The sequence below is a fragment of the Telmatherina bonti genome (assembly GCF_933228915.1).
Source record: "Telmatherina bonti genome assembly, chromosome: 20".
Classification (NCBI taxonomy): Eukaryota; Metazoa; Chordata; class Actinopteri; order Atheriniformes; family Telmatherinidae; genus Telmatherina; species Telmatherina bonti.
The window spans coordinates 21356867-21384709 of record NC_136618.1 but is presented as its reverse complement, the minus strand read 5'-3'; the positions used below and the strand labels follow the sequence as shown (position 1 = coordinate 21384709).

At 39.7% G+C, this 27843-nt stretch overlaps 2 protein-coding genes across 4 annotated transcripts in view; both read left to right on the top strand.

Annotated features, from left to right (window-relative positions):
• Nucleotides 1-12696, top strand: part of dnajc13 (DnaJ heat shock protein family (Hsp40) member C13) — a 28736-nt gene extending 16040 nt beyond the window's left edge. For 2 of the 3 annotated variants that reach the window (XM_079260266.1, XM_079260265.1), the window contains 35 exons: nucleotides 572-654; nucleotides 884-1037; nucleotides 1145-1248; nucleotides 1346-1505; nucleotides 1589-1651; nucleotides 1743-1844; nucleotides 2004-2108; nucleotides 2264-2466; nucleotides 2569-2653; nucleotides 2766-2920; nucleotides 3190-3235; nucleotides 3346-3500; nucleotides 3600-3801; nucleotides 3890-4005; nucleotides 4105-4183; nucleotides 4266-4401; nucleotides 4541-4725; nucleotides 4822-4896; nucleotides 5007-5126; nucleotides 5475-5870; nucleotides 5959-6072; nucleotides 6156-6272; nucleotides 6510-6687; nucleotides 6769-6860; nucleotides 6942-7041; nucleotides 7151-7225; nucleotides 7342-7454; nucleotides 7751-7920; nucleotides 8012-8054; nucleotides 8135-8308; nucleotides 8411-8590; nucleotides 8698-8838; nucleotides 8925-9068; nucleotides 9170-9269; nucleotides 11641-12696. In XM_079260266.1, coding sequence (XP_079116392.1) covers nucleotides 572-654; nucleotides 884-1037; nucleotides 1145-1248; nucleotides 1346-1505; nucleotides 1589-1651; nucleotides 1743-1844; nucleotides 2004-2108; nucleotides 2264-2466; nucleotides 2569-2653; nucleotides 2766-2920; nucleotides 3190-3235; nucleotides 3346-3500; nucleotides 3600-3801; nucleotides 3890-4005; nucleotides 4105-4183; nucleotides 4266-4401; nucleotides 4541-4725; nucleotides 4822-4896; nucleotides 5007-5126; nucleotides 5475-5870; nucleotides 5959-6072; nucleotides 6156-6272; nucleotides 6510-6687; nucleotides 6769-6860; nucleotides 6942-7041; nucleotides 7151-7225; nucleotides 7342-7454; nucleotides 7751-7920; nucleotides 8012-8054; nucleotides 8135-8308; nucleotides 8411-8590; nucleotides 8698-8838; nucleotides 8925-9068; nucleotides 9170-9269; nucleotides 11641-11738 — 4563 coding nt within the window. In that variant the 3' untranslated portion in view covers nucleotides 11739-12696. Of the gene's footprint in view, nucleotides 1-571; nucleotides 655-883; nucleotides 1038-1144; nucleotides 1249-1345; nucleotides 1506-1588; nucleotides 1652-1742; nucleotides 1845-2003; nucleotides 2109-2263; nucleotides 2467-2568; nucleotides 2654-2765; nucleotides 2921-3189; nucleotides 3236-3345; nucleotides 3501-3599; nucleotides 3802-3889; nucleotides 4006-4104; nucleotides 4184-4265; nucleotides 4402-4540; nucleotides 4726-4821; nucleotides 4897-5006; nucleotides 5127-5474; nucleotides 5871-5958; nucleotides 6073-6155; nucleotides 6273-6509; nucleotides 6688-6768; nucleotides 6861-6941; nucleotides 7042-7150; nucleotides 7226-7341; nucleotides 7455-7750; nucleotides 7921-8011; nucleotides 8055-8134; nucleotides 8309-8410; nucleotides 8591-8697; nucleotides 8839-8924; nucleotides 9069-9169; nucleotides 9270-9544; nucleotides 9652-11640 lie in introns of all 3 variants that reach the window. The other variant, XR_013771757.1, reaches the window with a different exon arrangement.
• A 1791-nt stretch (nucleotides 12697-14487) lies between these two features.
• On the top strand, nucleotides 14488-27520 carry topbp1 (DNA topoisomerase II binding protein 1; the record flags this gene model as incomplete). The annotated part of the gene is made up of 27 exons (XM_079259451.1): nucleotides 14488-14574; nucleotides 14666-14800; nucleotides 14893-15036; nucleotides 15155-15336; nucleotides 15583-15776; nucleotides 17058-17234; nucleotides 17364-17521; nucleotides 17676-17839; nucleotides 18856-19100; nucleotides 19263-19567; nucleotides 19714-19886; nucleotides 20144-20355; nucleotides 20570-20886; nucleotides 20966-21151; nucleotides 21390-21505; nucleotides 22286-22409; nucleotides 23217-23378; nucleotides 23556-23649; nucleotides 23753-23945; nucleotides 24134-24363; nucleotides 24576-24718; nucleotides 24827-24923; nucleotides 25097-25260; nucleotides 25606-25734; nucleotides 25841-25930; nucleotides 26574-26735; nucleotides 27287-27520. 27 exons carry the CDS (start codon nucleotides 14488-14490, stop codon nucleotides 27413-27415), a joined length of 4512 nt encoding a protein of 1503 aa, XP_079115577.1. The 3' UTR covers nucleotides 27416-27520.
• Between the last annotated feature and the right edge of the window lie 323 nt (nucleotides 27521-27843).

Below are 27843 nucleotides of genomic sequence, written 5' to 3'. Positions count from 1 at the left end.
TGTTCTGCAGCACTTTTTTCATGTTGCTTAACACAGTTTGTAAATGATGCAGGAGATTTATTTTTTATATTGCATCATGAAACCAAACTGGAAAAACTACTGCAGTGGTGGAACAAGCAAGCAAAAGTGGTCATTAAAAGAAGCAACATATTTTTTGCAAACTGAATAAGAAGATTCGTGATGCATGCTTATTGTTCTGAGAAGCACAACATGATTTTAAAAGCACATAGTCCAAATGCTTAATTGATCCAATTTTGGGTCCCTGTCTTGGTTTGTTTGTTGTTGTTATTTTAATGTTTGTATGATGGTGATGATGTTCATTTGGGTGTTTGTTTCATTCTCCTCATGTCTCTTTTTTACCATTCTCAAAAGTTTTTTTCTTTTTTTTTTGTCTTCTGTTTTCCAGCTAAACAATCAGTTTCATTCTTAACAATCTGTCTACAAAATGCTTATGTCATCACCATCTTGACTTCACAAATTTCTTCATGCCATAAGCTGATGATGAGGAAAATGCTGTGAATAATGATCACTAAAACAGCACCAGTTAAACAGATCTGTCATTTGATTACAGAATCCAAACCAAAAGCCCGTCATCCTGAGAAAGAGAAGGCAGAGGATAAAGATTGAAGCAAACTGGGAGCTTTTTTACTACAGGTACAAATTCATCGTTAGAGTATCAAATGTTTTATTTTTCATTTTGGTTTAGTTTTGTTTCAAAATAAATTATGCAAACACAGATTTTTCGTATTTTATAGAATTTACTCGTATCTCTTGAGGAGCTCAGTGTCTGACAATGAGTGTACAAGTGAAACTGTTATAAGTTCATATCTCATAGTAAGTAATTATACCAGTTTTTTTTCACTGTTTCCTTTCCTACTTTAAGCTTCCAACTCGACCATGCATGCTCCAACCTCATCTGGAACCTTAAAACGAGAGAGGAGCTGCGGGATGCTTTGGAGGGGGAGATGCGTGCGTTCAGTGTGGACCGCGAGCTGGGCAATGCCACCGTCATCTCCTGGAACCACCAGGAATTTGAGGTTCGTGTTGATGTTTTTTAAAACCGCTGAGTGCGGTGTATCCATCCAGGTGTAATTCTAACACAGATATTGTCATTCAAAGCCATTGTCTTTTTTTTTTTTTGCAGGTTAAATATGAGTGCCTTTCAGATGAGATAAAGATTGGTGATTATTACCTGCGTTTGCTGCTGGAGGAAGATGAAAATGAAGAATCGAGTGCCATCAAGAGATCGTAAGACATCAATTCAGTCACCAAACAAGCTACACCTCTGTTACTATTCAGCACCAGTTCTAAAATGATTGTTCATCTTCCTCCTGTCTGCTTGCAGATATGAGTTCTTTAATGAACTCTACCACCGCTTTTTGCTTACTCCCAAAGTCATGATGAAGTGCCTGTGCCTGCAGGCACTTGCAATTGTCTATGGCAAGTGCTACGAGGAGATCGGCCCTTTCACAGACACAAAATACATTGTGGGCATGTTGGATCGGGTACGTGTGGGAAATCTGCAAATGTTTACAACCACTTTTCTGTCTCAGTGAATACTGAAATTTACGATACATATCTGTTATAGTGTACAGACAGGCTGGAAAGAGACAGGCTCATCCTCTTCCTCAACAAGCTCATTCTTAACAAGGCAAGCTATAAATAATAGCAGTTTTGCACACCTTGATGACATTTATTTTTTCTTCTTTGCCTTGTATAATAATTCATTTTTTCTTCTGTAGAAAAATGTGAAAGAGGTGATGGATTCAAATGGAGTACGCATCTTGGTGGACCTACTCACCTTGGCCCACCTCCATACCAGCAGAGCTACTGTGCCGCTGCAGGTACAAACTGGGGGCTCTTGAGTAATTGTATGAATCAATCACATAACGCCAGATGGTAGAATTCTCCATGAGCCTACACAAGTGAAATATGTGAACATATGTGAAATTCTTTTTAACTAATGTTTCTGCAGTATAAAACAGATGTCTTCATTTCCACAGAGCAACGTGCTGGAGGCTGCACCTGACATGAAGAGGGAGAGTGAGAAGGAGTGGTACTTTGGTAATGCAGACAAAGAAAGAAGAGGACCTTTTAGTTATGAGGAGGTAGGAAGTTTTCCAGGGTTTTTCCAGAAATGGTGAAAGTTTTCTTCTTTTTTCTTTTTTTTTCTGTTAAATTGGTTTGAGAATATAGATAAAGGTTCCTACAGTCTTATTAACTTGTAATTACATGTTTTATTTTTTGGATTTTTATTTTCCAGATGCAGGAGTTTTGGAGTACAGGTGTTCTAACAGCAAAGACACGCTGCTGGGCTCAAGGGATGGACGGTTGGCGCCCCCTGCAGGCCATTCCCCAACTGAAGTGGTGCCTCCTGGCCTCTGGACAGGCAGTGATGAACGAGTCTGACCTGGCTACACTGATCCTCAATATGCTCATCACCATGTGCTCCTACTACCCCAGCAGGTAGGAACTACTGTCTGTTTTTTTGTCCAGCTTTGTTAGTTGGTTTAGAATAACAAATCAGTAGATGGTTATTGAGAGAGCTCATTATTTACTTTTACACAGGGACCAAGATAATGCCATTATCCGTCCTTTACCTAAGATCAAGAGGATGATCAGTGACAATGCCTGTCTCCCACACATTGTCCAGGTAATTATGGTTTTAGTAAAATGTTTCCGTGTTTAACTTGTGCAGATTCAAGTGGATAAAATTAAGTAGCACACAACGATTTGCTGTTTCTTTTTCTTTTTATTCCCTTCAGCTTTTGTTGACTTTTGACCCAATTCTGGTGGAGAAAGTTGCAAATCTCATGTACCTGGTGATGCGGGACAATCCAAATCTGCAACGCCTCTATTTAACGGGGGTGTTCTTCTTCATCATGATGTACACAGGCTCCAATGTGCTTCCTGTCGCAAGGTAAAAATCTATCACAAGTACTGACATAGCATTTGTGTATAAATATATTATTAATGTTTTCAGGTGTATTTATTAATGGAGTCTAAATATTATCTTTTAGTGTTTTTCAATTTCTTTTTTAAAAAAAGTTAAAACATTTGTGTTTTAAATGCAAAAGAAAGATATACAGTTTTACAAAAGTATAATTATACATGTAGACACAAAGGAAGGCATCGAAAACAAGTGAATAATATTTTTTTTTTTTTTTTTTTTTTTTTTTTTGCCTTTAGGTTCCTGAAGTACACTCATTTAAAACAAGCCTTCAAGTCAGAGGAGGTGAAAATACTTTCACTTATGGATTTTCACCTTGTGTAAAACAAATGAAATCCATTGAGCACAGTGTTCTTTTAATAGTTAGAGTGGTGTGTTATGTGCTGTGTCTACAGTCTAAGGGTCAGGACATTGCGCAGCGCAGCGTTCTGGGACCAGTCTTGCCCGAAGCCATGGTGTGCTATCTGGAGAACTACGAGGCTGAGCGCTTCTCTGAGATATTCCTTGGAGAATTTGACACACCAGAAGCCATTTGGAGCAGTGAGATGAGGTGGGAAGTGGCTTCTCTCCTGTCCATCTGTAAGAAATCCGCCATCTGTTTTGGAATGAATTGTAACTTTTGGATTTCTGTTTGAACTCTTTGCTTCAGGCGGATGATGATAGAGAAGATTGCAGCCCATGTTGCTGACTTCAGCCCCAGGCTGCAGAGCAACACGCGAGCTCTCTACCAATACTGCCCTATTCCTGTCATTAGCTTCCCTCAGCTGGACAACGAACTCTTCTGCAACATCTACTACCTCAGACATTTGTGTGACACCACCCGCTTCCCCAACTGGCCCATTCGAGATGCTGTATGCTTTATGTTTTGGTATCCTGCTTGTATTTTCTGTTAAACAGTTCTATGAGTATAATAAAGTTTTGCTGTCGTTACCACCTCAGGTGAAGCTACTTAAAGACACCCTTGAAGCATGGAAAAGGGAGGTGGAGAAGAAGCCTCCCTCTATGTCTGTGGATGAAGCTTATGAAGTTCTTAACCTCCCCAAAGGACAGGGCCAGTAAGCACAAGACATTTTTGTTGATAAGAAACAGTACACAACTTGTTCTCCTGTGAGATTAAATGTTACTATCATTAAGAGGTGTGTTTTTGCCTTCAGGCATGAGGAGAGTAAAATCAGAAAAGCTTACTTCAGACTGGCCCAGAAGTACCATCCTGACAAAAACCCAGAGGGAAGGGTGTGTATGATCACCGTTCCTACCAAAAAAGTAGATTAAACTTAGAATAACTGTGAATTTAATATAATGTTCTGTCTTTCAGGACATGTTTGAAAAAGTTAACAAAGCCTACGAGTTCCTCTGCACGAAGTCCGCCCGAATCGTGGATGGTCCAGATCCAGAAAACATCATTCTCATCCTGAAAACCCAGAGCATCTTGTTCAACCGGCATAAAGAAGGCATGTAGATGGATAGACTTTTGTCTTCCTTTCCAAAGGAATCTAGTTTATATTTTGAATTGATAACACTTAAAATTAGTGTGTGAAAGTTTATGTTGGGGATCCTCTAATACTGCTGTTGCTTTGACCACCACTACAGAACTGGAGCCCTACAAATATGCAGGATACCCCATGCTCATCAAAACAATCACCATGGAAACTGAGGATGAGCAGCTCTTCTCGAAAACATCGCCTCTCCTCCCGGCTGCGACTGAACTGGCCTTCCACACGGTGAACTGCTCCGCTCTCAACGCAGAGGAGCTGCGCCGTGAGAACGGCATTGAGGTATTCACATTTTAACAAGCGCTTAAGGCTCATTGTCTCAACTTTGCAGTGGTACTGGGGGCATCAGGATAACTGACTGCGATTCTGTTTCTTCAGATATTATTAGAGGCTCTTTCTCGCTGTGTCGCTGTGCTAACTGCATCCAGCAAACCAGATGACATGGCTGTGCAGGTAAAATCAAAAAATACTTTCATCACTTCTAGCTGTGATTCTTCTTAGCGATTCTACTGCTTTTAAGTAGTTATTAAACACTTTTCTATCAATACTTTCTCACACTGCAGGTGTGCGGGCACATCTGTAGGTGCTACAGTGTTGCAGCCCAGTTTGAAGAATGCAGGGAGAAGATCATTGAGCTCCCCAACATCATCCGGGACCTGTGTCACATTTTGTTTTATGGAAAGGTCGGCATCTAGCATTCTGTGTTCACTTTATTCCTCTTAGCATGTTACTGTGTATTAGGAAGGATGTTGACTGTAGGCGAATAGGAGAGTCTTATTGAAATATTGGCAATTTGTATTAAAAGTGTTTGTTAAAAATAATTAAATCAATAATTTAGAGGATTTTTAATGAAAATGTTAAGTTCCTTAAAGTTCCACTTTATTAAATTATAATAAGTGATGGAGTAAATATAATCATAGAGATTTACTGGTGATATTAAGGTGAAGCAATCCATTTTTATTTAAACCAAACTCACCAAAAATGACTGTTTTGTTTGACAGTACTTTATTTTTCTGCCTTCCTTCTCTCAGGGTCTCCCAAAGACTGCTGCCCTCGCAGTTCAGTGCGTCAGCTCCTTCGCCGTGGATTTCTTCCTACAAACCCATTTGTACCACGCCGGTGTGCTTTGGCACCTCCTGGTCCACCTCTTCAACTACGACTACACCCTGGAGGAAAGTGGCGTGCAGGCAAGCCAGGACACAAACCAACAGGAAGTCGCTAACAGCTTGGCGAAGATCAGCCTGGTGGCACTCAGTCGTTTGGGAGGCTACGCACAAATACCGCACACCCCAGATGGAAACAACCCCGTTTCAGAGACCAATGGCATAGAAGGCATGCCGCCGGAGAACCCCACCATCCGCAAGAGCTTAGCGGCCATGCTCACACCGTACATCTCGAGGAAGCTGGGAACAGGATCTCCTGCTGAGGTTGGTTTACAGGTGAATTGGGAAAATTGCATAAGTACAGCATCTTGCAAATCATCAGGGAGTACATTTGGACCTTTCTTGTGTTCAGGTCTTAAAGCTGCTGAATAGTAACTCTGAGAATCCTTACCTGATTTGGAATAATGGGACACGAGCTGAGCTAATGGAGTTCCTGGAAAGCCAACAGGAGGGAAACATCAAGAGAGTAAGAGTGATTGGTGATCGCCTCCAGACTGTGATCTCAGAGTGAGTTACTCACAGGTGCAACTCCTTTGTTTCTTTTTAAAGGGAGAAAATGATAAAAGCTTCGGTGCAGAGTTTGTGTTCAGTGATCACAGCAAAGAGCTCATAGTGGGGGAGATCTTTGTCCGAGTGTACAATGAGCAACCTTCGTTCCCACTGGAGGTGAGTGTTCCAACTCAATTCAACCCAGTTTAGTTATGGTTTTGTCTTTTCTTGTCGTATTACCAGAGATGGTGACTCATCTGGAAGAAATTAAATTAGCTTGAAACACAAAGTTACAGATTACTTGTAACACAATTCTTTAATATCATAGCTGTTGTCAGAATCTGTTTCTTATTGTTATTATAGTATAAAGTTTTACAAACTGATATTAATATATTTGACCATTTTTAAATCCAGTTCCCAAAAGCCTTTGCTGCCAGTCTTCTGGATTATGTTGGCTCCCAGGCTCAGTACCTCCACACCCTGCTGGCTATGAGTCAGAGCAACAAGGTTGAGTCCCAGCAGCATGTGGAAAGGTTACGGTTTGCTGAGATGGCTTTGGAGGCTCTCCGCAATGTTATCAAGAACAACCCTGGTGAGACATAACACTGAATGCTTCTGCTTATTTATACAGATTAATGATCTTTTCTAAGGCGCTCTGTGCGTTTTATTACAGGCTCAGAATCCGAGTGCATCGGACATTTCAAGCTGCTCTTCTCTTTGTTGCGGGTTCACGGAGCTGGCAGAGTGCAGCAGCTGGTTTTAGAGGTAGATATGGTTCATTTTAGGTCTTAGTAAATGTGGTTTCCAGTGTCCCTCCATGGTGAACATGTTGGGTTTTTTCTCCAGGTGGTGAATACGGTGACGTCAAACCAGGATTGTGTGAGCAACATTGCTGAATCTCTGGTGTTGTCCAACCTTCTGTTGCTCCTGCACTCACTTCCTTCTAGTAAGGACATGCAAAATCCTTATTACAGCTTTATGTACTGAGTATTTCTTTCCTCACACCTTGTGGTGTTCTTCATCTTTAAATTAATATACTGTTTTGCGTTCTTTAGGCAGGCAATTGGTGCTGGAAACCCTCTATGCACTAACTTCAAATACAAAGATTGTCAAAGAGGCTATGGCCAAAGGTCAGAGTTATTTTTTTATATATATGTGTGTGTGTGTGTGTGTGTGTGTGTGTGTGTGTGTGTGTGTGTGTGTATGAATATGAATGAATACTCATGACTATTTGTTTTTCCTACAGGCGCTCTCATCTATTTGTTGGACCTCTTCTGTAATTGCACACACCCCCAGGTTCGCACTCAGACAGCAGAGCTCTTCTCCAAAATGACCTCAGATAAGCTGGTTGGACCAAAGGTCAGCTTTTTATTTATTACTTAATAACAGGTTTTTTTCTTATTATTTGTATTGCACTTTACTTCATTTATTTCCTTTTTGTGTTGCATTTGTTTATTTTGATCTGTTCATTTGAATTGTAAACTGTCTTTAGGGTTTTTTGAAAGGTGCTTCAAAATAAAATATTTTGTTAAAATTAAAAATAAAGTTAAAATAAAAATAACATTAAAATAAAAATAAAAAAATCAAACCATTCACACCACCCCACTGCATATCCACAACTCACACACCCTTTGTGGTTTTCTATACTCTACTAGGTGCGTCTCACCCTGATGCGTTTTCTTCCGGGTGTATTTATGGATGCTATGAGAGACAACGCTGAAGCAGCTGTTCACATATTTGAGGGAACGCACGAAAACCCTGAGCTCATCTGGAATGACGGCTCAAGGGAGAAAGTGTCCACCACTGTCAGGGAGATGATGCTCGAGTATGTATATCATGAGGTTCCGATTGAGGCGATGAAATGTTGCATGACCCCATCTTTTAGGCTAATGAGATGTTTTCCATTGTTTTTTCAGGCACTTTAAACAACAGAAGGATAATCCTGATGTAAACTGGAAAGTAAGTAGGAAATATCCAAGAATTAATTCCAGCATTGCTGTAGCTCTTTGTGAATATGAACTCTTTATGTGCGTCCTCAGCTGCCAGATGACTTCACTGTCGCTTACGGAGCCGGACAGGGCGAGCTTGAAGTTGGGGGAGTCTTCTTGCGTATATTTATTGCACAGCCTAGCTGGGTGCTACGCAAGCCTCGAGAGTTCCTGGTGTCCATCCTTGAAACACTGACTGAGCTGCTGGAGAAAAACAACCCCAATGTGAGCTCCCTTACTGGGAAACAAAAACATTCAGATGTGGTAAATATGCCAAGATAAAGAAGAGGGAGCTTTTTACTTACTGATATCTGTGTTCTCCTTCAGGGTGAGGCCCTGGAGACAGTGACCACAGCAGCTGTTTGTCTGTTCAGCACACAGACCCAGCTGGCTGATCAGGTTCCTCCTCTGGGTCATCTGCCTCGCATCCTGGCAGCACTCAACCACAAGAACAATGCTGTGCCCAAAAGCTCCATCCGTCTCATCCATGTGCTGTCAGACAATGAGGTGGTGAATCATTTACTCGTAGTATTTGTACTTTTCTTAACCGTGGTTGAATCTCTACACTAGATCAGAGTATGATGGAGGAATTAAAGCTGCCTTATTTTGTGCAGCTGTGTGTACGCTCCATGGCTGCCCTGGAGACGATCGGCCCTCTGATGGCTGGGATGAAAGTACGAGCAGACATGGCCGGGCTCGCTTGTGAAGCTCTCAATCGCATGTTCCAGAGAGAACAGACAGAACTAGTAGCTCAGGTAAGCTTTGCGTTTTTCCTCTTAATTTTCCTACATTATATTTGTTGTTGCCTTGGTGAAAAGTTTCTAACTGATCAACTTAACAGGCTCTGAGAGTGGAGCTCGTTCCATACCTCCTGAAATTACTGGAAGGAATCGGCCTGGAGACGTTAGAAAACCCCGCAGCTACAAAGGCTCAGATAGTAAAAGCTCTCAAGTCCATGACTCGCAGTCTACAGTACGGAGAGCAGGTAGGAATGAATTACCGGCATGACTGAAGGTGATTGATATTTAAGCTGATATCATGTTCGTTCATCTAAACTGAAACATTGGTCTAATTACTTCTTTGTAGGTGAATGAAATTCTTGCAAGGTCTTCAGTATGGAGTGCCTTCAAAGACCAGAAACATGATCTGTTCATCTCAGAGTCTCAGACTGCAGGCTATCTGACAGGTAAAGTGTTTTTTTTATTTTTTTATTTTAAGTGCTATCTAACACTAATACAAGCAAAGTATTTTAGTATTTGACTGTTGAACAAGGTAAGTCCTCATCACCTTCTTCCTGATCTGTTGATGATTCTTTATATTTTGCTTTGCCCTTAAAAAAAAAAAAAAAAAAAAAACTCCTGGCAGATTCCTTACTTGTGCTTAAACCTTTTCCACGTCCTATGACTTCCTGGCTCTGCCCTTCCCTTCCCTTCCTGTTTGCCCTCCTCATTTCCTCCTCAGGGGTCTCCACTCCCTCTCTCCTGGCCGCCAGCAGCCCACTGCGAGGCGGGCTCTAGACTCCAGAGCAGGGCCATCTCAGCCCTCCACTCTCTTTTGCTCTGATGCAGGTAGACTCTGACCTGATTCCTTCCATCATTCCCCTCCTCGTTATCTCCATCCTTTTTTCATATTTGTTTCCCATTCTCAGCTCTTCATCTTGCATTGCTAAAAACGCCTTGTCATCCTCGTATTCATTCATTTCAATTCTAACATTTAGCGACTCATGTCAGTGTAATGTTTATATGCCAACGTCCTAATTTTATTGTCTTATATTCGTCTTTATTTTATAATGATTTCGCCAACACTGCCCCCAGGAAGAGCCAAAGGGAAGGAAGCACAGAGAATAAGTTGAAAGCAGAAAAAAAAAAAAAACGTCCCTAATGAGTGCACTGCAGCAGAAGTTAAACATTACCAGGATTTTTTTTGTGCTAATTAGCTTAACAAACCTACATCACAGTGAGATGTTTACCGTCACGGTGGCCATTTTTACTTTGCTAAGGCGACTTTTTGTTTTTTAAACTCAGACCATGTCCATGATTAAGGAGAGATCTGCCTCATACAGGTTATTTACTCATTGAGTTAGTTTAGTTTCACAGCAGGTTTAATAAACAAACCATCTTCATCAGAGTAAAAATTCTGTCTTAATGGTTAAATACCTGAGTAAATACAGTTGTCTTGCTCATGTCCTTGCTGAAGTTGCAGTATTTTTATCTGAGTGTTACCAACTCCATATCATTAATAGTCACAGCCAATAATATTGTGGTGCGTTCATTGTCTCGGAATTCCAAGCGACTGAGAGGAGGTGACGCCATTACCAGATGTTTCCAGTCGATGCCTCCAGCATAGCAAATTTGTACAAAAAAAATCAAAAACCTATTGTAAAAACGTGCACCAAGTAAGCACCAGCAATGTTTGGTGATTATGATTAATAAAGCAAATATATTGAGGAAGCCACTGCAACATAATTATGGATAAAAATAAATCACTTCTGTTTACAGCGGAAACTTGATGGACACAAAATATATTACAAAGAATTTTAATAAAGATAATGCAATGCAACAAGCAGTACTAGGTGCAGCCATCTTTAAATCTGGAAGCTTGAGGTCCTCTGAGACTCAAGGGTTCCCAGCTCAGATACCCAAAATTGCTTCGTCATTTCTGGCAAAAAAAAAAAAAAAAAAAGGTTTTGAGTTTGAAGTTCTGGGAACAACTTGAACACACCATTAGATGTTGTTTCTGGAAGAGACAGGATTTCTACAACCACCAGTCCCCCTCCCCTCATACATCTAGTTATAAATCTGAAGACTGCGGCAACCATCACCCTGTCATACACGCAAACTAGTTCATGTCTTTTAGTGATTATTTAAACACTGTTTTTTTTATTTTAATTGTTTTGTGGGGGCGGGGGTTGGTACAGTTTTTTCATAGTTTTTGTTGTGGCAAAGTTAGTCAGTCGTACATGCATGGATTTTCAAAATGCATATAATTGCAACATCTATTTACGAGGTTGGAACTTGAATAAGTCTTACATGTCACCACTTGGACTCAAATGGGCCCAGGTGGGAATCACAAGTTCCAAAATTTCAGATTTCAAAAAAACATATTTCATACTTGGTTTTCATCTTTTCGTTAATTCAGTGAAGTGTTGATCAAAATTAATTTAATGAATTCCTTCTAAAACTGCTCAGATTTGTTTTTCCAACATCTAAAATAGACATAACTTCTCAGAAATGGTGACTGAAGAGCAATCCAAAGCTTTCCTTGAAGCTGTAATAATGGCTTGATTTAGCTACGCGTGTGACATCAACCAGTCAAGTAATGTATTTGTTTTCTCAAAAGCAAATACATTTTCACCAAATGTTAGTGGACTCACAACAAAAAACACGCTCTAGAAAAACATGGTCGCACTCTTATCTTGACAGATGCATATTCTCTCCACTCACTGGTGTGGACACCCACCCTAGTTTAGTCTTTCATTGTAGCTCACCAGTAGCGCACTAACTATCCTGTTAAGTCACATCTAGGCTGTCACTTACCCATCCCACTCTTGTTTTTAGGTCCAGGAGTTGCAGGTTACCTTACAGCAGGAACTGGCACCACAGTAATGCCCAATGTCCCACCCCCTGTCGACAACGACATTGGAGACCAAGGCTGAAGGCCCCCCCCCCTACATGGTCACGCTCAGGCACCCAGACTGCCCTGCAGCCTCACAGCCGCAGCTCAGAGAGGGACTGTTCAGCTCCCAAGAAGAGGGGAAGGAGAAAGAAGAAAATGGGAGAGCGGGCCATCACCAAAATTTCTGCAACACCTCCTGCAGCATCTCACCCTCCCTACCCATTAACAAATGACACTCAAGTCTTCGATTCTTTGTTTTAAAGGATGACCATATTTTTGTTTCTGTGCTAATTTTCTTGTTTCTTCCAGTGACAAAAACGTTTACTTTTTCTATGAATATATTTTTTACTCTAATTTTTTTTTCTCTGAAATATGAGAAGATCAAGGCTTGTTGGGAAATTGTCTCCTTTATTCATAGTATTTCTCCATTCTATCTGGTTACACTGAAACCCACCATTCATCTGAGGGTTTTAAGCCTCATTTGTGCCCTGGACCTGTCCACTTCTTTCATAAATGTGTCATTAACAAATTTGTACATGGATTATAAGATTAAAAAGCAAAATAACAACATAGGAAATGATAAAATGATATGCATCATTTCACAGTCCAGTTTTCCCACAGAAATGTTGCTTTAACACTCAGATTGATGCCGACGTGTCTGGTTTTGTTCATTCATAACACAAATCTGCCCTCCTGATGTCTAGCTTGTTATTCCTCTGCTCTTCTTCATGCTTCATTCTGCTCGCTCTCTCTGAAGGCTATTCTTTTTGCCTGCCTCATACTTTTTAAAGTAGTTTTCCCCCCCAGAATGCAAAAAGCACTAGAATATTTATGAGTGAAACATAGCCACCGGAAATGAGCTTCTGCTGACATGACGAATGACTTTGACTCTGATTATGAATCTATGTGAAAGACTAGTGCAATTTGTGAAATGTTCAATGTAATATTACGTATATAAACTTTCTATACTGAATGTACATTTGGAAAAAAAAATCAGTCACACTTGTACATAAAATTTTAAGAATAAAAGGGAACCCACAGTGTTGTTTGGTATTTGCATTGGTTTTTAATTGGTGGATTTCATTGCTTGTGGGAAGAAGAAATCATGAACCAAATCCAAGCTGTGCAATTTGGACATCAATGCAAAATGACCTGAAACTAAATGTTTTATACTTCATTAACTTAATCATTTATATACATACATATAGTTTGTTTTTATTTTCCTTTACGCTGCAGTGACCGTTTGACACAAAAAACTGAAGGAATACCTGAGTATAACATAGCCTGAAGGTTTTCACAAGTAAAGGATACAGATTATTATAAAAAAAAAAAAAAAAAATTTTAATTCATGAATATAGTTTGTATATTTACCAAAATGTGAAAAGTCTTTGGGGAGAAATTTCCTATATATTTGTTGGATGAAGCGATGTGTTGAAAGGTTTTTACCACGTTATGAAAGGATTTTTTTTCCCCATATTACAAGACTCCTCAGATATTCATTAATTCAATTCAGCTTTATTTGTATATCGCTATTTCACAACAATGTTGTCACAGGGCACTTTACATACACAAATCAAAGTACACATAATTTCAAGCCAATTCATACATATCTTATAATAGAAACCAACTGTTAGTTATCTCTGAAACTGATGAAAGGCCCATATGTGCATGGATATGGGAGTGAATCTACACTGTTCACTACGTACAATAGATGCAGTGACTTTTTACTCTGTTGTACCTTTACGTGATAATTCTCTTACAATTAGGGTCATCAAATATAAAGAAGGAAGAAATTGTTTCAAATTAATTAGACGTAGATTTAAGTTAAGTGCATCTTTACTTGTGGAAACTAAAACGAAAAAAGAATAATTCTTATTTAGTCAGTCTATGTATTTGATGCACTATGAAATATTGATGAGTTTAATAACTGGCTTTTTATAGATAGTTTAAATCTGTCTTTTATATAACTGGTGTATTTTTTAAGCTTATTTTCTAGTTATTGTTTTAATCAATATAATTTAAAATGTTTTCATACTGATGTTTAGTGATCTGAACTAATGCGTGTTGCGGCACTTTTTACCTTTCATTCGAATCCAGTCGGAGACATTAGGGGTTTACACCGGAAGTTACGCCAAAGGCGCGAAGAGTATCAACAATAACTTCATTTTAAGTTAGCCAAAACATTAAGATGTCTTACCATTATTTCAGTCGTAGGATATTTAATAACATAAGCACTTACGGATTTTCGGTCTTGGATATATAAATGTTAGGGTTTTTTTTTTCTTTCTGTTTCGATATTTAAACGCTTTAAATAGGTTGTGTGTCAGCTTCTTTAACAAGACAACGTTACACTTTTAAGTTAAAGGTGACTGTAAACTGTGGAAACTTGTCAGATTTGGTGGATATTTTTTGGGCGAGTCATGCCAACATTAAACTAGCTTCCTGATATAAGTCAGTCTTTATACTCTTCTCTGTCAGAGTAATTACCTTTTCTTTGGCAGAGAATCAATAGGAGGTAAGTAGCTATCTGGTTTGCTATCCCAGCTAGTAACCTTCAGCTCTGAGTAAGTTTGGTATTTGAGATAGTTTACCCCTCAGTAAACTCATGAAAATCCTTGAAATACAAATTAATTAACCTGGTATGCTAGAATCAAAGCCTGCCTAATCAATTTTACACTACGGTTAATGCTAACAATCGATAACAAAGTTTTTTTGTTTTTTTTTAAAATCATTATTATTATTTTATAACAAATTCTAAGTGTTTTAACTGGTCCCAGTGCAGGGGCGACATGTCCAAAGGAGACAAGGAAGGTTTCATTGTGAAGTTTGTGGAGAGTAAAGGATCAAAAACAGAGTATGCTATTAAAGCGTATGAGGTAAAGTGTACAATTAGACACAGTCTTTCTGTTTTGTTGTTGTTTTCCCCAGTGATTATTTGTTTGACTGTTTTTTGTTTTATTTATACAGGCAATATTGGAGCTCCAGTCTGAAAAATACTTGAAAACAATTAAGGAGGAAGATGTTTTACAGATGGAGCAGAAAGACAAATCTCTCTTTGTGTTCAGCAGCTTTACCACTGAAGCCTTTCTGCACTGCAAGAAGGTTTTACTTCTGCTAGTTGAATGTTTTTTGTTATTGGAGTTGTTGAAACTTTCTGAGAGATCAATTTTTTTTCTTTATCATTTGTCATACAGCTCGGCTGCAGAGTAGTTAGTCCACTAGTGGTGTTATACTGTCTGCAGCAACAGCGTTGTGTCCCTAAAGCAGAGAAACCTGTCTATAACATGGCTATGGCTGACATCACTATTTCCTGCACCAGCCTTGACAAAGCAACACGGGTTAGTTTTGATGGTCATGCAGTATTGCCATATATGCTTCAGAGACTATGTAGGAATTATCATCTATTTAAATGTGTTATTCAGATATGTTCATGTGTATTTTTTTCCAATTCTATAGATGGAGGTGATGGATCTCGTGCAACTCATGGGTGGACGGGTCTATCTTGATCTTAATGTATCTGTTACACACCTAATAGCAGGAGAGGTGGGAAGCAAAAAATACCTGGTGGCTGCCAACCTAGGTAAACCCATCCTGCTGCCTTCATGGGTTAAAACCTGCTGGGAGAAGTCACAGGATAGGTATGCACCTCAGTATAGGTGATTGCTTCATACCATTGATTTTAAACTTACATAAATTTGAATTTGAACATAAGTGATCTTTATTGTTCAACACGTGTTTTCTTTAGCATTGTACTCAATTTCAAAATAAAAGGCTATGCTGAACCAACCACTCAAGAATCACACAATATTGCAACAAGTTATTTTGGTGATTATTTTTAGACATTTCGTGTAAAAACTAAAGTTTTTCTTCGCACCTCTCTGAAGTCTTTTCAGGTACACTGATGTGCCCATAGAGGACTATCTGTGCCCTGTGTTGCTTGGCTGCACTGTTTGTGTGACAGGCCTCTCCAGCACAGAACGCAAAGAGGTTCAGCAGCTCTGTGAGCATCATGGAGCCAAATACACCGGCCAGCTCAAAATGAATGAGTGCACACACCTTATTGTTAGTGAACCAACAGGTATGTCACCAAGTTCAGATTTACATATATGAATTTCAGGCCTCAGTATTCCTATTCACAGTTACATAGATTGGAGTAATTTGTTGTGCCTTTAAATGGATCTTTGGGTCAATTTCTTAATATTTTGTTGTCATATTTTGTGGAGGAAATTTGAGAGTAGTTAAATTTTTTCGTGCCAGCCAGTTGAATATCCTGAGTAATTGTGTGTGTGTGATGTTGTGACTGATTTTAAAAGCATCAAGTTTACTCGCTGTCAAAAGTTAAAGCTTTATGTCAACGTGAACCCTGTCAAACGTGTACGGAGTGTAGACAATGTGTTATTTCCCTCCAGGCACTAATGGAAGATTGTACACTTTAAAGCTATTTTTTGCTGTTTTTTTTTTTTTTTTTTTTAAAATATCTACTTGCTCTACTATTTTCAGACTAATTGCATTAGGTGTGTTCTTGCATATGATGATTTGATTTGATAGAAGAATTTATTTGAACATAAAGGCAAAAAGCAAGGGAATGAAACCAAAACTTAGCAGTATAACAAAATTGTCCTTGTAAAAAAGGAGCGGGAAGAAGCTTACGCTTATCCCACCAATCCTCCATAACCCAATGAAACTGTACACATACCATCAGTATTTCTGTCACATAGAGTATTAGTAATAAATACTAGTTAATACCATACAACAGGGATCCCCAATCCTGGTCCTCAAGGACCGGTGTCCTGCAGGTTTTCCAAGGGTCCAGCTGCAACACACCTGATTCAAATCAATGTGTATTTAGCAGACATGTGCAGAGCTTGTCTGAGTCTGAGTCAGGTGTGTTACAGCAGGAACACTTGGAATACCTGCAGGACACCGGTCCTTGAGGACCAGGGTTGGGGACCTCTGCCATACAATACATCATATATCATATTATAATAGAACCATAGTAGTAATACGGTAACCAGAAAAGCACTTGCGAGAGCAGACCTCCACCAAGCAGCTCATTTTGTGAAGAATCCTATTTAAAAATTCCTGTGTCCAGAATTCCTTCTGCATCACTGCCAAAATTGCATAGGATCTAAGTTAGAGCAAGACCGACTCAGTGAACATCACAAAAAAAGAAGAAAAAAAACAGACCACCATGTCTGTCAGTAGTTAATTTGCTGACACACAGATAAACGCAGGCAAAAACATAACCTCCTTGGTGGAGGTAACAATATTATTCAGCATATATATCAACATCATGAAGGAAAAATGCATATAATGGCTTCATGGTGTTGAAATGATGAAAACCTGTATTTGGTTGCAGGTCAGAAATATGAATGTGCTCGGAAGTGGAACGTGTATTGTGTGTCTCTCCACTGGCTGTTTGACAGCATAGAGAAGGGCTTCTGTCAAGATGAGAGCAGATACACTGTGGAGCGCACTGCACCCCAGAGCAGTCGACCTCACACTTCTACTCCTACAGGCACTAATAAGAAGGAAGGTAAGCACCGTTTGCTGTTTTAATGCTCTTAGAAATGCAAGTATTTTATTTTATTTTAATAGGTTAAGCATTTCATTTAATGCTGCTTATGCTTGTCTTTGAAGAAAGTGTTTTGCTTTTCACCTCTAGACGGCCCATCTCTGTTGGGCCTGAGTAACATTTCCATCAATGCTAGCGCGACGATAAATGACACAGCCCTTACCATCAGTCGCCTAGAGACACCAGACCCTATAGACAGTCTGGATCTCACTGTATGCCCGACTGATGATGTTTTGGATGGTTGTAAGGTAAATAAATGGTCTGCATTTATATTGACATAATAAAGTTGGTTCTTTTGTGGAGAAGAGTTTGATTTTCCATATTGTGTTCAAATTTTGTAATTTTGTGTTGTTGTTTTTTTTTTTTTTTAACCTTAATTTCTTTGTGTTTAATGTTGTGCAGCTGTATTTATGTGGTCTGCCGGTTAAGAAGCTGGAGAAGCTGCGGCGTCTTGTGAATGGTGCGGGAGGTCTGCGCTTCAACCAACCCACCGAGGAGCTCACACACGTGGTCATGGGAGAAGTGGACCAGGAGCTCATAAAATTCCTCTCTAAAGCAACTCACCGGTCTGAATTATTGAAAATAATTGTCTCTGAAATAAATATGTCTTTTAAACTTAGGGTTTTGGTTGAAATTGTGGCTTCAGTTTATTAGCCTGATCGATACATTTTCAGGTCATATTTATGAAGCACCTCTAAGTGAAACCCAACTGTTGATAAATTGTGTACACACAGTCTTGCATAAAGTTTTTTTTTTAATAAGTAGAAATCTAGAATATTTAATGACTCTTTGGGCAACTGTTCTTGTTCAGACCGTCAGCCTAAATATAAATATATTATAAATTATTATATATTTATATCTAATGCAAACCATATTTGCAATTACACAGACAGCTCCATCAGTTAAAGTCTGACTGATCTTGCTGTTCAAATCAGATTTCTTATTCCTCTCTCCAAGAGTGGCGTAAAACTACAGCAGCATCAGATCCAGACAGGATGCTGTGTTGAAAACATGGAGAGTCTGTGGATATAAATAAATCAAGAATAATTATTATATAATTAAATTGCCTGATAACTTGTGTGAAAGCAAAGCTGGGGGAGGCCTGTTGACGGAGAGTTGCATTGTGAACATAGTTATGTTAGTACTAATACCTCAGTCAGTACAACAACAGCAAACCTTGTATAATAGATCTTGGTGTTTGCAGGTTCGTATATGATCTGTGTGCTTAGAAAATAATCCAGGGAACTTCATACTGAGAAAACTAAACTGATTTATGTCCTTTTCAAAGTCTTCTGTTTATTTTTTTATGTGAAGCACTTTGAATGGTCTTGTACATAAAATTCATTCATTCATTTATTTTCTTACCTGCTTTAGTCCAATTGAAGGTCTCGGAAAAGCTTGAGCCTATCCCAGCTAGAGGCAGGGTATACCCCTGACAGGCTGCCATCACAGTTAACAAATGAACTTGTCATAGTTATTGGTAACAAGATGGATATAAACCTGCAAAACGTAGAGAAATTAGTGTTTGGAGTTTAACATGTATTGAATAGTTGATATGTAACTGATGCGTATTCATTTTTAGGCCCCACGTTGTTACTGTGAAGTGGCTGCTGGATAGTTTTTCCAAAGGCAGCCTTCTCCCAGAAACAGAATATCTTCACCCAGACTGTCTTCCTCCTGCATCCCCTGCTGTATCTGTGCCAGCTCATCACACACCAAAGTCCCGAGCATCAGCCGGTCCACCGGCTGCCAGCCCCAGCACTCCCAGTCTGAAGAGAGCAGAGGAGGATTTACTTTCACAATATATGGATGATGACCCTACATTGGGTAAGTTTCTGTTTCTGCATCATTTCATTGATTTTCATTATGATGATGATACACAAATAGTTCTTACAAAACATGCGAAGGTTGGTGGTTTTATCTGTCTGACAATATTCGTATGAAGATGGGTTGATACGAAAATATAGTAATTGTCCTTTGATCTTCCAGTTGATATGCCACCACTAGAGAACAACAAGTCCATCAGTGTAGCAGCAGAGCCTCAGCCTGAGTCCTGGGCACCCAACCACACCAGAGGCCTGGTAACCTGCCACGCAGGCTTGTTTTCTGGGAAATCTTTCATCTTTGTGGGTTTCGGTGCTGAAGCCGAAGCACAGCTCTCTGCACTGGCAACAGAACATGATGGCAGAGTTCTGATGGGCCGTACCCGTGTCGTGGCAGACTATGGCGTGGTCCCTCTGTTGGGCTGCTCTGTGGAGGCCACTGTGGAGGAGGTGGTCACTGATACCTGGCTGGTAAGTACACGGTTTGTTTGTTTTTGTTTGTTTTTTGGTGTAGCAGTGAGACAAATGAGGAGGAAAAGACCTTTTGACCTTTTTGTTGTTTTGTTTTGTTTTTTTTTTTTTTAACTCATTTATGTTTTCTCTGGGTCATTTTTCAGGTCATGTGCACAGAGAAAGAATGTGTTCTGCAGCTGTCGTCCAACCCTCTGTTCACCCCTGTTCCTGTGAGGGAGGGACATTTTCCTCTCAAAGACTGTGTTCTGTCAGTCAGTCAGTTTACAGGAGCAGAGAGAGAGTCTTTGGTGGAACTGGCCAAGCACCTCGGAGCCAAGTATTACTGTTTTGCTCACACAAGTTAATTTATTGAAACAATTCCAACCATGTTTGGTATATTGCTATTTCTAAACAATAGAGGTGTTTCATTTACATAAAATGTACATTTCTACCCTTGTTTTTCTGGTTAACTTGGTAAACAAAATGTCAGCAAGCTGTTCGTATTTTACTGAAACAAATTCACTCTAAGCTGCACACTTTTTCACCTCCTGTTTCCTACCTCCTAAACCTCTCCCCTCTAATCTCCTGTTCCAGTGTTCAGGATTACTTTGTGCGTCTGGCCAACAAGAAAAAAGGCATGTTGGCCAGCACGCATTTAGTGCTACAGAGTCCCGAAGGCACAAAATACCAAGCAGCGAAGAAGTGGGGGCTTCCTGCTGTCACCATGTACTGGATACTGGAGTCTGCTAGGACAGGCCAGAGGGCTGCGGAGGAGCGGTTTCTGGTTGATCTTCCCCCCTCACCAGGTTAGACATGCCTACGCATCTATCTCTTGTAATGTTTGTTTTGTAAAACCTGAATGTTGTGTCATGCAAGACATCATTCTGCCACCAGTTTAGAGTTACATGGTGGACTTAATGTATAGTGAAATTTGGGAATAGTAGCTTCCAGAGATAATATCAAGTATTTAATTGTTTTCTCTTGTTGGTGACTGACTTCTTCATATTTTCTGCCTTACAGAGAGAGATGAGGAAAGCTTTGTCGGTGGTTCCCAGAAACCAGTTATGCCTCCACCAGCTCGTCCCTCTCCAGAAACCCCTTTGCTGGGCCCACAGAGTGGAAAAGCCGTCACTCCGTTGGATTTAGGTCGCTTTCAGAGCAAAGTGTTTCAGTCTGTGTTGGATGAAATGAAGCCCAAGGAGAACTTCAACACTCCCAAACAAAACCAGGAAGGCAGCAGAAGGAACCTGCTTCAGAAGGAGCCGTCCCTGCAGCTGGATACCCCGTCCCGTTTCCTGAGCAGGGACCAACTCTTCAGGCCTTCGTTTAATGTCAAGGTTAGGACTCAGTTTCGTGATGACTTAAAACACTAAATGTCCACTAAGAATTCTGTAAATTGATGCGTTGTTTGTTTAGGATGCACTGGGAGCTTTGGAAACTCCAGGAGGAAGATCGAAACCAGGAGAGAGGGTAGAGACTCCACTGACTGATGTCATCAACAGGAATCTGAAAGTGGCTTTGGCCAACAGCTCACGTGGCGATGTCTCAGACATGCAAGCTGTCACTGCAAGCCCCCAGCTTACAAAGAGCACTGAGAAGGAGGTAAACAAGCATACAAATACACAAATGAATATTGTTGGCATAATCTCATTATTTCAAACTACATCACATCATGTGAAAATCAGATTTAAGTCACCACTTGCCTTTAATGAAAGTGATGATAGAATATATTATACTGTATACGTGTAACTTTTTAAAGTTAAACACTTTGCTGACAGAGTGTGTGCTGTATTATTTCACCTACATTTAAAGAGACATGTTTTTTTTTTTTGTATGCAAGGTCCCACAAAAAGATACTGGGCCCCTGACTGGTGTTGTGATCTGTGTGGGGAAGAAACTGAGTAAAATGCAGAGTGAACTAAATGCCGTCGCTGCCTCACTTGGTGCTGACTTCAGGTACATTTTTTTTTTAAAACTTCTCGTGAAAGAAATGTTTCTATTTTAAGAGTTTCTTCACCCATGAACCCAACCCATAAAAATAGTAGAAAAAGGTCCCCTTTTTGAGTATGAGGTCTTTTTTTCATCCCTTTAAAAATGTCAAATGAAAAAAATTGTCATTTTATTCAGTATACTTAACTATGTTATATGTTAACATTTTTTTAGTATATTCTTCCTCTTTCTGGTGTCAATTAAAGGGCAGAAGACAAAAATTAGACTGTTTTCCACAGGGTTTTAAGCAAAGTTTGTACCATAAAGGGATACCAGATGTTTCAGAAACTGTTTTTTTCATATATGTCATGCAGTGTTCTTAAGGGTTAAACTACCATTATCTCCCACCACCCATCTAAATGTTTATTTAATGGTTTAGGGATCCCCATTTTTTCTCAATTCATGCTTACTCCTTTTAGCCTTTCTATTGAAATACATATTATTATTAATGCATTATCTGGCTTCAGCATTGTCAACATCATAGATGGTTTTGGACTCTTATAGATGGCTGTTAACTAGTTCTTCAATTAGAAATGGAACGTGTTTAATTTATTTTTAATGAATAACATTTTTTTCTGAAGCTTTTCTTTTAACCTGTGCACATCATCAGCTGTGACAAAAATCCAAAAGAAACACTTGATTTACATTGAAATTATAAGGCTTATGTAAAATGCCCCTGAGAGATTGTGGACATGCCCTTCGATTTTTATTTGTTGATCTCACAAATATTTTTTTATTGTTTTTAAGGTGGGCTTGTGACGACACAGTGACACACTACATCTACCAGGGTCGGGTGGGGGACAACACCCGAGAATACAGAGGAGTGAAGGAGAGAGGACTGCATGTGGTCTCCCAGTACTGGCTGCACGCTGTATGTGAGCACTAACGTAGAGTCATCATTTAAACCTCTGATACGTTCATTATTTTAAAAAAAAAACAAAAAACAATGCCACATTTTTCCACATGCAGTATTTTACTTCTACAGAAATATACAATCTCTCTCTCTTTATCTTTCTGTTGCTCCTGTCCTCTCTGGTCTGGTCCAGCAGTAGAAACTCAAAAATTTACACAAAATAAATAAAGAAATAAAATAAAAAATCTAGAAAATCAAGGGTATCATCATACCAGTAATACTTCCCTTGGCAAAGTAAATTTGCTCAGCAGAACGCAGCATCCAGATCATCATTCTTCTTGCTTAAATGCTGGACAAGACAAAAAATAAAAATAAAAATACAGAGGCACCTTTCTTTGTCTTTAATATTATTTGACTTCTTATTTAGTTCATTTATTTGATCTAGTTTATAGAAATATTTATATAATAATATGTTATCATATTTATATAATAGAATCATTCTATGAAATTAACTAATATCATTTTCCTGTTCTGTTTATCACTGAGACAAACTTAGTAATGGTGTGCACATGTAAATATGAAATGTGTGTTGAAACACTCCTAATGTTCACTGAAGTGGCAAAATAGCAAATATACAATCCTAATTTATGATTATAGTAGAAAACCGCCTTTGAAGAGGTCTCCACTGTCGTGGACGCGATGCATCAAAGGCTGAACTGTATTATGAAGTGTATGGCTGACTTTTTTTTGATAGTTTTAGTTAGTTTCTACATTCATATGGAGTATTTTCTTTGTGCAACAAGTTTCCCGTCACCTCCTTTGCAGTGTGCTGAGGAACAGAGGCACGTCCCAGAGTCCCTGTATCCTTTCACCTACAACCCCAAAATGAGCCTGAACCTGAGCCAAGTGCCCAGCAACTCACAGAGGTCGCCACCGTTAACACGAACGCAACAAAGAAGCATCACTGAAGCAAAGTGCGATGACAAGGTCGGTCTAAAGATGTAAAAACATCTGTGGGCGTGCAACTTGTGTCTAAAAGTTGTAGAAATAAGAAGAATACACATCCATGTTGTTGTACAGTAGAATGCCTCACGTTAACTGTTTTTATTCTGCTGCAGTATCTTATTATATTAACCATGTTCCTTTCACTGTTTATCTTTTTAGTCTGAGCTCAGAGCTGCAGATGAGACTGCAACTCGTCGTGTAAGTGATGGCAGCACAGATCAAGAAGAGATGAACGATACCACAGAAAAGAGGGGTGAGAGTGTTCTTATTTATTTTTTACATGTCAGTAGATGACACCAAGCTTTAGCTCAAACTTGACAGAAGGCCATGAAAATAAATTGGTTTGGATATTTTAGATACTCTTGAAATGAGAGAGAACCTCCAGAGACAGCTGCAGGAGATCATGACGGCCACCAAAATGACGACAGGGAGGCGCACTTCAGTCAGACTGGCCAGGATGGGATCAGGAGGCGCTGACTCGGGCCCGCACACACCTGAAGCGAGCCGAGTAGGACGCAGTGGAAACAGACGGACTCTAGAGGCTCTGAGGTATACACAGTAAACATTTGCTGGGTTTTACCAGGGCGAGGCAGTTTTCAGGCATTTATACAAAACCTCCAACAACGGCCTCATGCTCCTTCACAGCTAGTAGCAGCGTGTAAATTCATTAAAAGCAGTGAATATAACCAGAAAAACTTTGTTTCTGTGCCCCTCACATGTTACCGTCCTGTTTCCAGGGTGTACAGAGAAGCCGCCACTGACATAAACACAGAGCCGTCTCAGAGTGAACAGATTGTCTGGGACGATCCCACAGCCAGGGAGGAGAGGGCCAAGCTGGCTGATAATTTACAATGGCCTGGCAGTCCTTCACAGCACTCTGAGCCTCTCGCACTGGGACCACCGCCCACAGCAGAAACTGGCCCACAGTACAAGGACTCGATGACTGACTCAGAGCTGGTGGAGATGGGTAGGAACATCCGCTTTCCCTTGTAACTACGATGTCTAGCCGCTGGATCTGTGACAGTGTGAAGTCCTGGATGCACAGAATCCATCTTTGTTCTCATATAAAAATCTCCATTTGCAAATGAATGCACACGAGCACTTTTTTTTTAAATTACACTGCAAGTTGTTAAGTGAGTGTTGAGGTGAGTTTGTATCACTTACTCTGTTCTCTCACAGCTGCTTGTGATGTTATTGACCAACAAATGGGGCAAAGAATCGTGACGCCTCCATCAGAGGAAGAAGAGGATGACATTCTCACACCTAAAGCTCCAAGTATTGCTTTTCCACTCCCCAACCCCCCAGTTGCACCTGAGCCACAGGTGAGACTTTGTCTTTTAAAAATATAATGGTGTATAGTGATGTAAATCGAGTTCAATAATCATCCTTTTTCAAACAAGGTGCTCAGGTGTTTGCTTCATTTCTTTCAGGAGGAGGAAAAGGTAGAAAAACAGCCTCCCAGATTTCAGCTATCCTCCCTCAGCCCTCAGGAGCGCATCGATTACAGTCACCTCATAGAGGAACTGGGTGAGTCTTTAATTAAGGTACTTGTTGTGTTTTATTGTGCTGCAATAAAAACGCAGCACATCACAGACCTGAAGTCACATGATGTAGGCTCTAAGGACTAAAAGCAAACTGACTCTGTCTGACACAATGTCTGACAAAGATGTCTCTGTGTCTCTTCCTGTTTGGTACTATAGGTGGTGTAGTCCTAGACAAGCAGTCCTTTGACCCCAGCTGCTCCCACATTATCGTTGGGAATCCACTACGCAACGAGAAATACCTGGCAGCGATGGCAGCCGGCAAATGGATCCTGCATCGCTCGTATCTGGAGGCCTGTCGCTCTGTGGGCTGCTTCATTCAGGTCAGAGCCTAAAGACTTTCAGTGTGTATTTATAATATCATTTTGTTGATGTGGAAGTTTCATGTTTTCAGTTCAGAGCATAAAAAAGAAGCTCTGTAGTAAAGTTAGCATGAAGATGCTCAAATCAGCAAAATCAATGTATGATGGATTTCAACTGTGACCATTTAGGAAATTACAGACAACTCGTTGCATTTTATTAGTCAGCAAGTTTTTAACAGGAACTGATGACAATTGTGATACTATTGCCTGGATGGAGAGTTTATAACATAGCATAATGATCCGCTATACGTGTTCATATTTTTTAATGACAATATTCCTTCTGTTTTATGTTTCCTAATGGCTCAGGAGGATGAGTATGAGTGGGGCAGCAGCTATATTTTGGATGCGTTACCTTCCATTCCCTCCCAACAAAGGCGACTGGCGTTGGCTGCTATGCGCTGGAGAAAAGCTCTGCAGGGGAGCTCAGACCAAGGGGTACATACAGGCTCTGCACCACAGCTCCAGGGCTTATCATTATAGGGTCATTGTGCAGAGGATGATCAACTTGAAATGCATTAAAGTCACAAATATCTTTTTTTAGGGAGCCTTCAGTGGATGGACGGTGATGCTGAACATAGACCAGAGCAGAGAAGCAGGATTCAGACGGTTATTGCAGTCTGGTGGGGCAAAGGTGTGTCAGTACTTTGTTTTCTTTTAGTCACATTCAACAATTTTAGTCTTTACTGACAACTCCACCCAGCTTCCTGTTTAAAAACATTTCATACAAAACAATAATGACTTGATAGCTTGGCAAAGATATGGCACTTTGTCAAGATGTCACTTTTATATAAGTTTAACTTCATTGAAACAGTGATGTATGTGGGAAAAATTGCTCTTCCTGGTTGGAATTTAATCAATTTTACAATAAATGAAAAGTAAATGTTTTAATTGTAATGACACCGTCTCTGCTATGACTGCTCGTTGTACTGTGAGATTATATCAGAATAATAAGCACTGTATTTCAAATGTTGATGACTAAAATGGTGGATGAGCAAAGGAAAAATGGTTCAGTATGTAGCTAGTTGTTGCTGGGAAAAGTGGATATTCTTCGTTCTGGCCCTGTCTGGTTGCTGTTTCTGTGTTTTCCAAGGAGAAAGACACCAAAATGCTCATTCCTATAACACAAAATAATAAAAACCTCTAAAACATTTTCCAATAAAGCAAAACCAAACGACCAAAAACACATTTTCTGAAATGTTTTTTCCGCTTTCCTTTTGTGCAGTGAGTTTTGTAGCTCAGCTTGTTTCCCATATTAACCTGCAGTTTTTCTACAGGTCCTTCCCAGTCCCTCCCCATCCTTGTACAAAGAGGCCACACACTTATTTGCTGATTTCGCCCGTCTAAAACCTGGAGACTTCAGAGTGGACATATCGGAGGCAACCTCACACGGAGTTACATGCCTGAAGCCAGAATACATCGCAGATTATCTCATGCAGGTTTGCAGAGACATTCTACCTTTGCTTAAAATTATTTTATTGTCATAAAGGAAATGAAAGATTTGTTAACTGAGTCATACTCTTTAAATATCTAAACCAGATTACTAAACCAGTAATAAAGTGTTTCAGCTGGAGCCTTCTTTAACCCTGTAAAGCCAAACGTATCATATTTGATACATACAGTTTCCGAGGCATTTTGCATCCTTTAATGGTAGGAGCTTTCATCAAAACCTTGTTGTACACCCTAAGATACTGGTCTCCTGCACCCTGGTGGATACCAAAAAGCAGAAGACTACATTACAATCATTTGATCTATCTCATGGTAATAAATGGTAAAAATAAAAAATCAGATTTTGTTTAAAAAAAAAAAAAAAAAAAAAAAAGGTCAAATAAAGACTGGTTTATAAAAACTGAACTTTCTCCCCAGTTGTTCTTAGGTGTGACTTTAAAGGGCTAGAGAGAAAATGTAAATGTGGCCTCAGTATTACATCAAATGTTAAAGATTGGTGCTTTTTCCTTTGTTTCAACTGTATTGTTTTTCTTTCTCCAAGGAGCCAACCCCACCAATTGAGATATACTACCTGAATGCAGCTCCCTCCGAAGAAGAGGCAGGCACGCCGTCGCGTAAACGTAAAGCAGCAGCAGACACCTCCAGGCTGAAAAAGAGTCGTTTGAACTGAAACTCATAAATACCATCTGTGTTATATCAGCTATATGAAAATGATTGTAAATAAATCTTTTTTTAGATTTCTTATATGAAAATTAAATAAATATGGCATCTGTTTTTGTAACCGTGCTTTTTCTACACAAAGCACTGCTGCTGCCTGCACAGAGACTCGTGATGGATGAGTCAGTGCAGAAAATGTTGAGTCATGGTTTGGAGATGTGTGCAGTACAGCGTTGTAGCCTGTAGAGGGCAGTGTGGCACCACAGTACGCCTCAGACTGGTGTTACATATGACGACGCTTAGCAACAGGATGTAAAGTCTTTAATCTGCCTGTTTTTGTTTTTGTTTTTTTTTTGTTTGTTTTTGTTTTTTCTAGAAGACTTTATTTAATGTTAGGCATATATAAACTTGGTTCAAACTGATGGTATACATATACTTAAG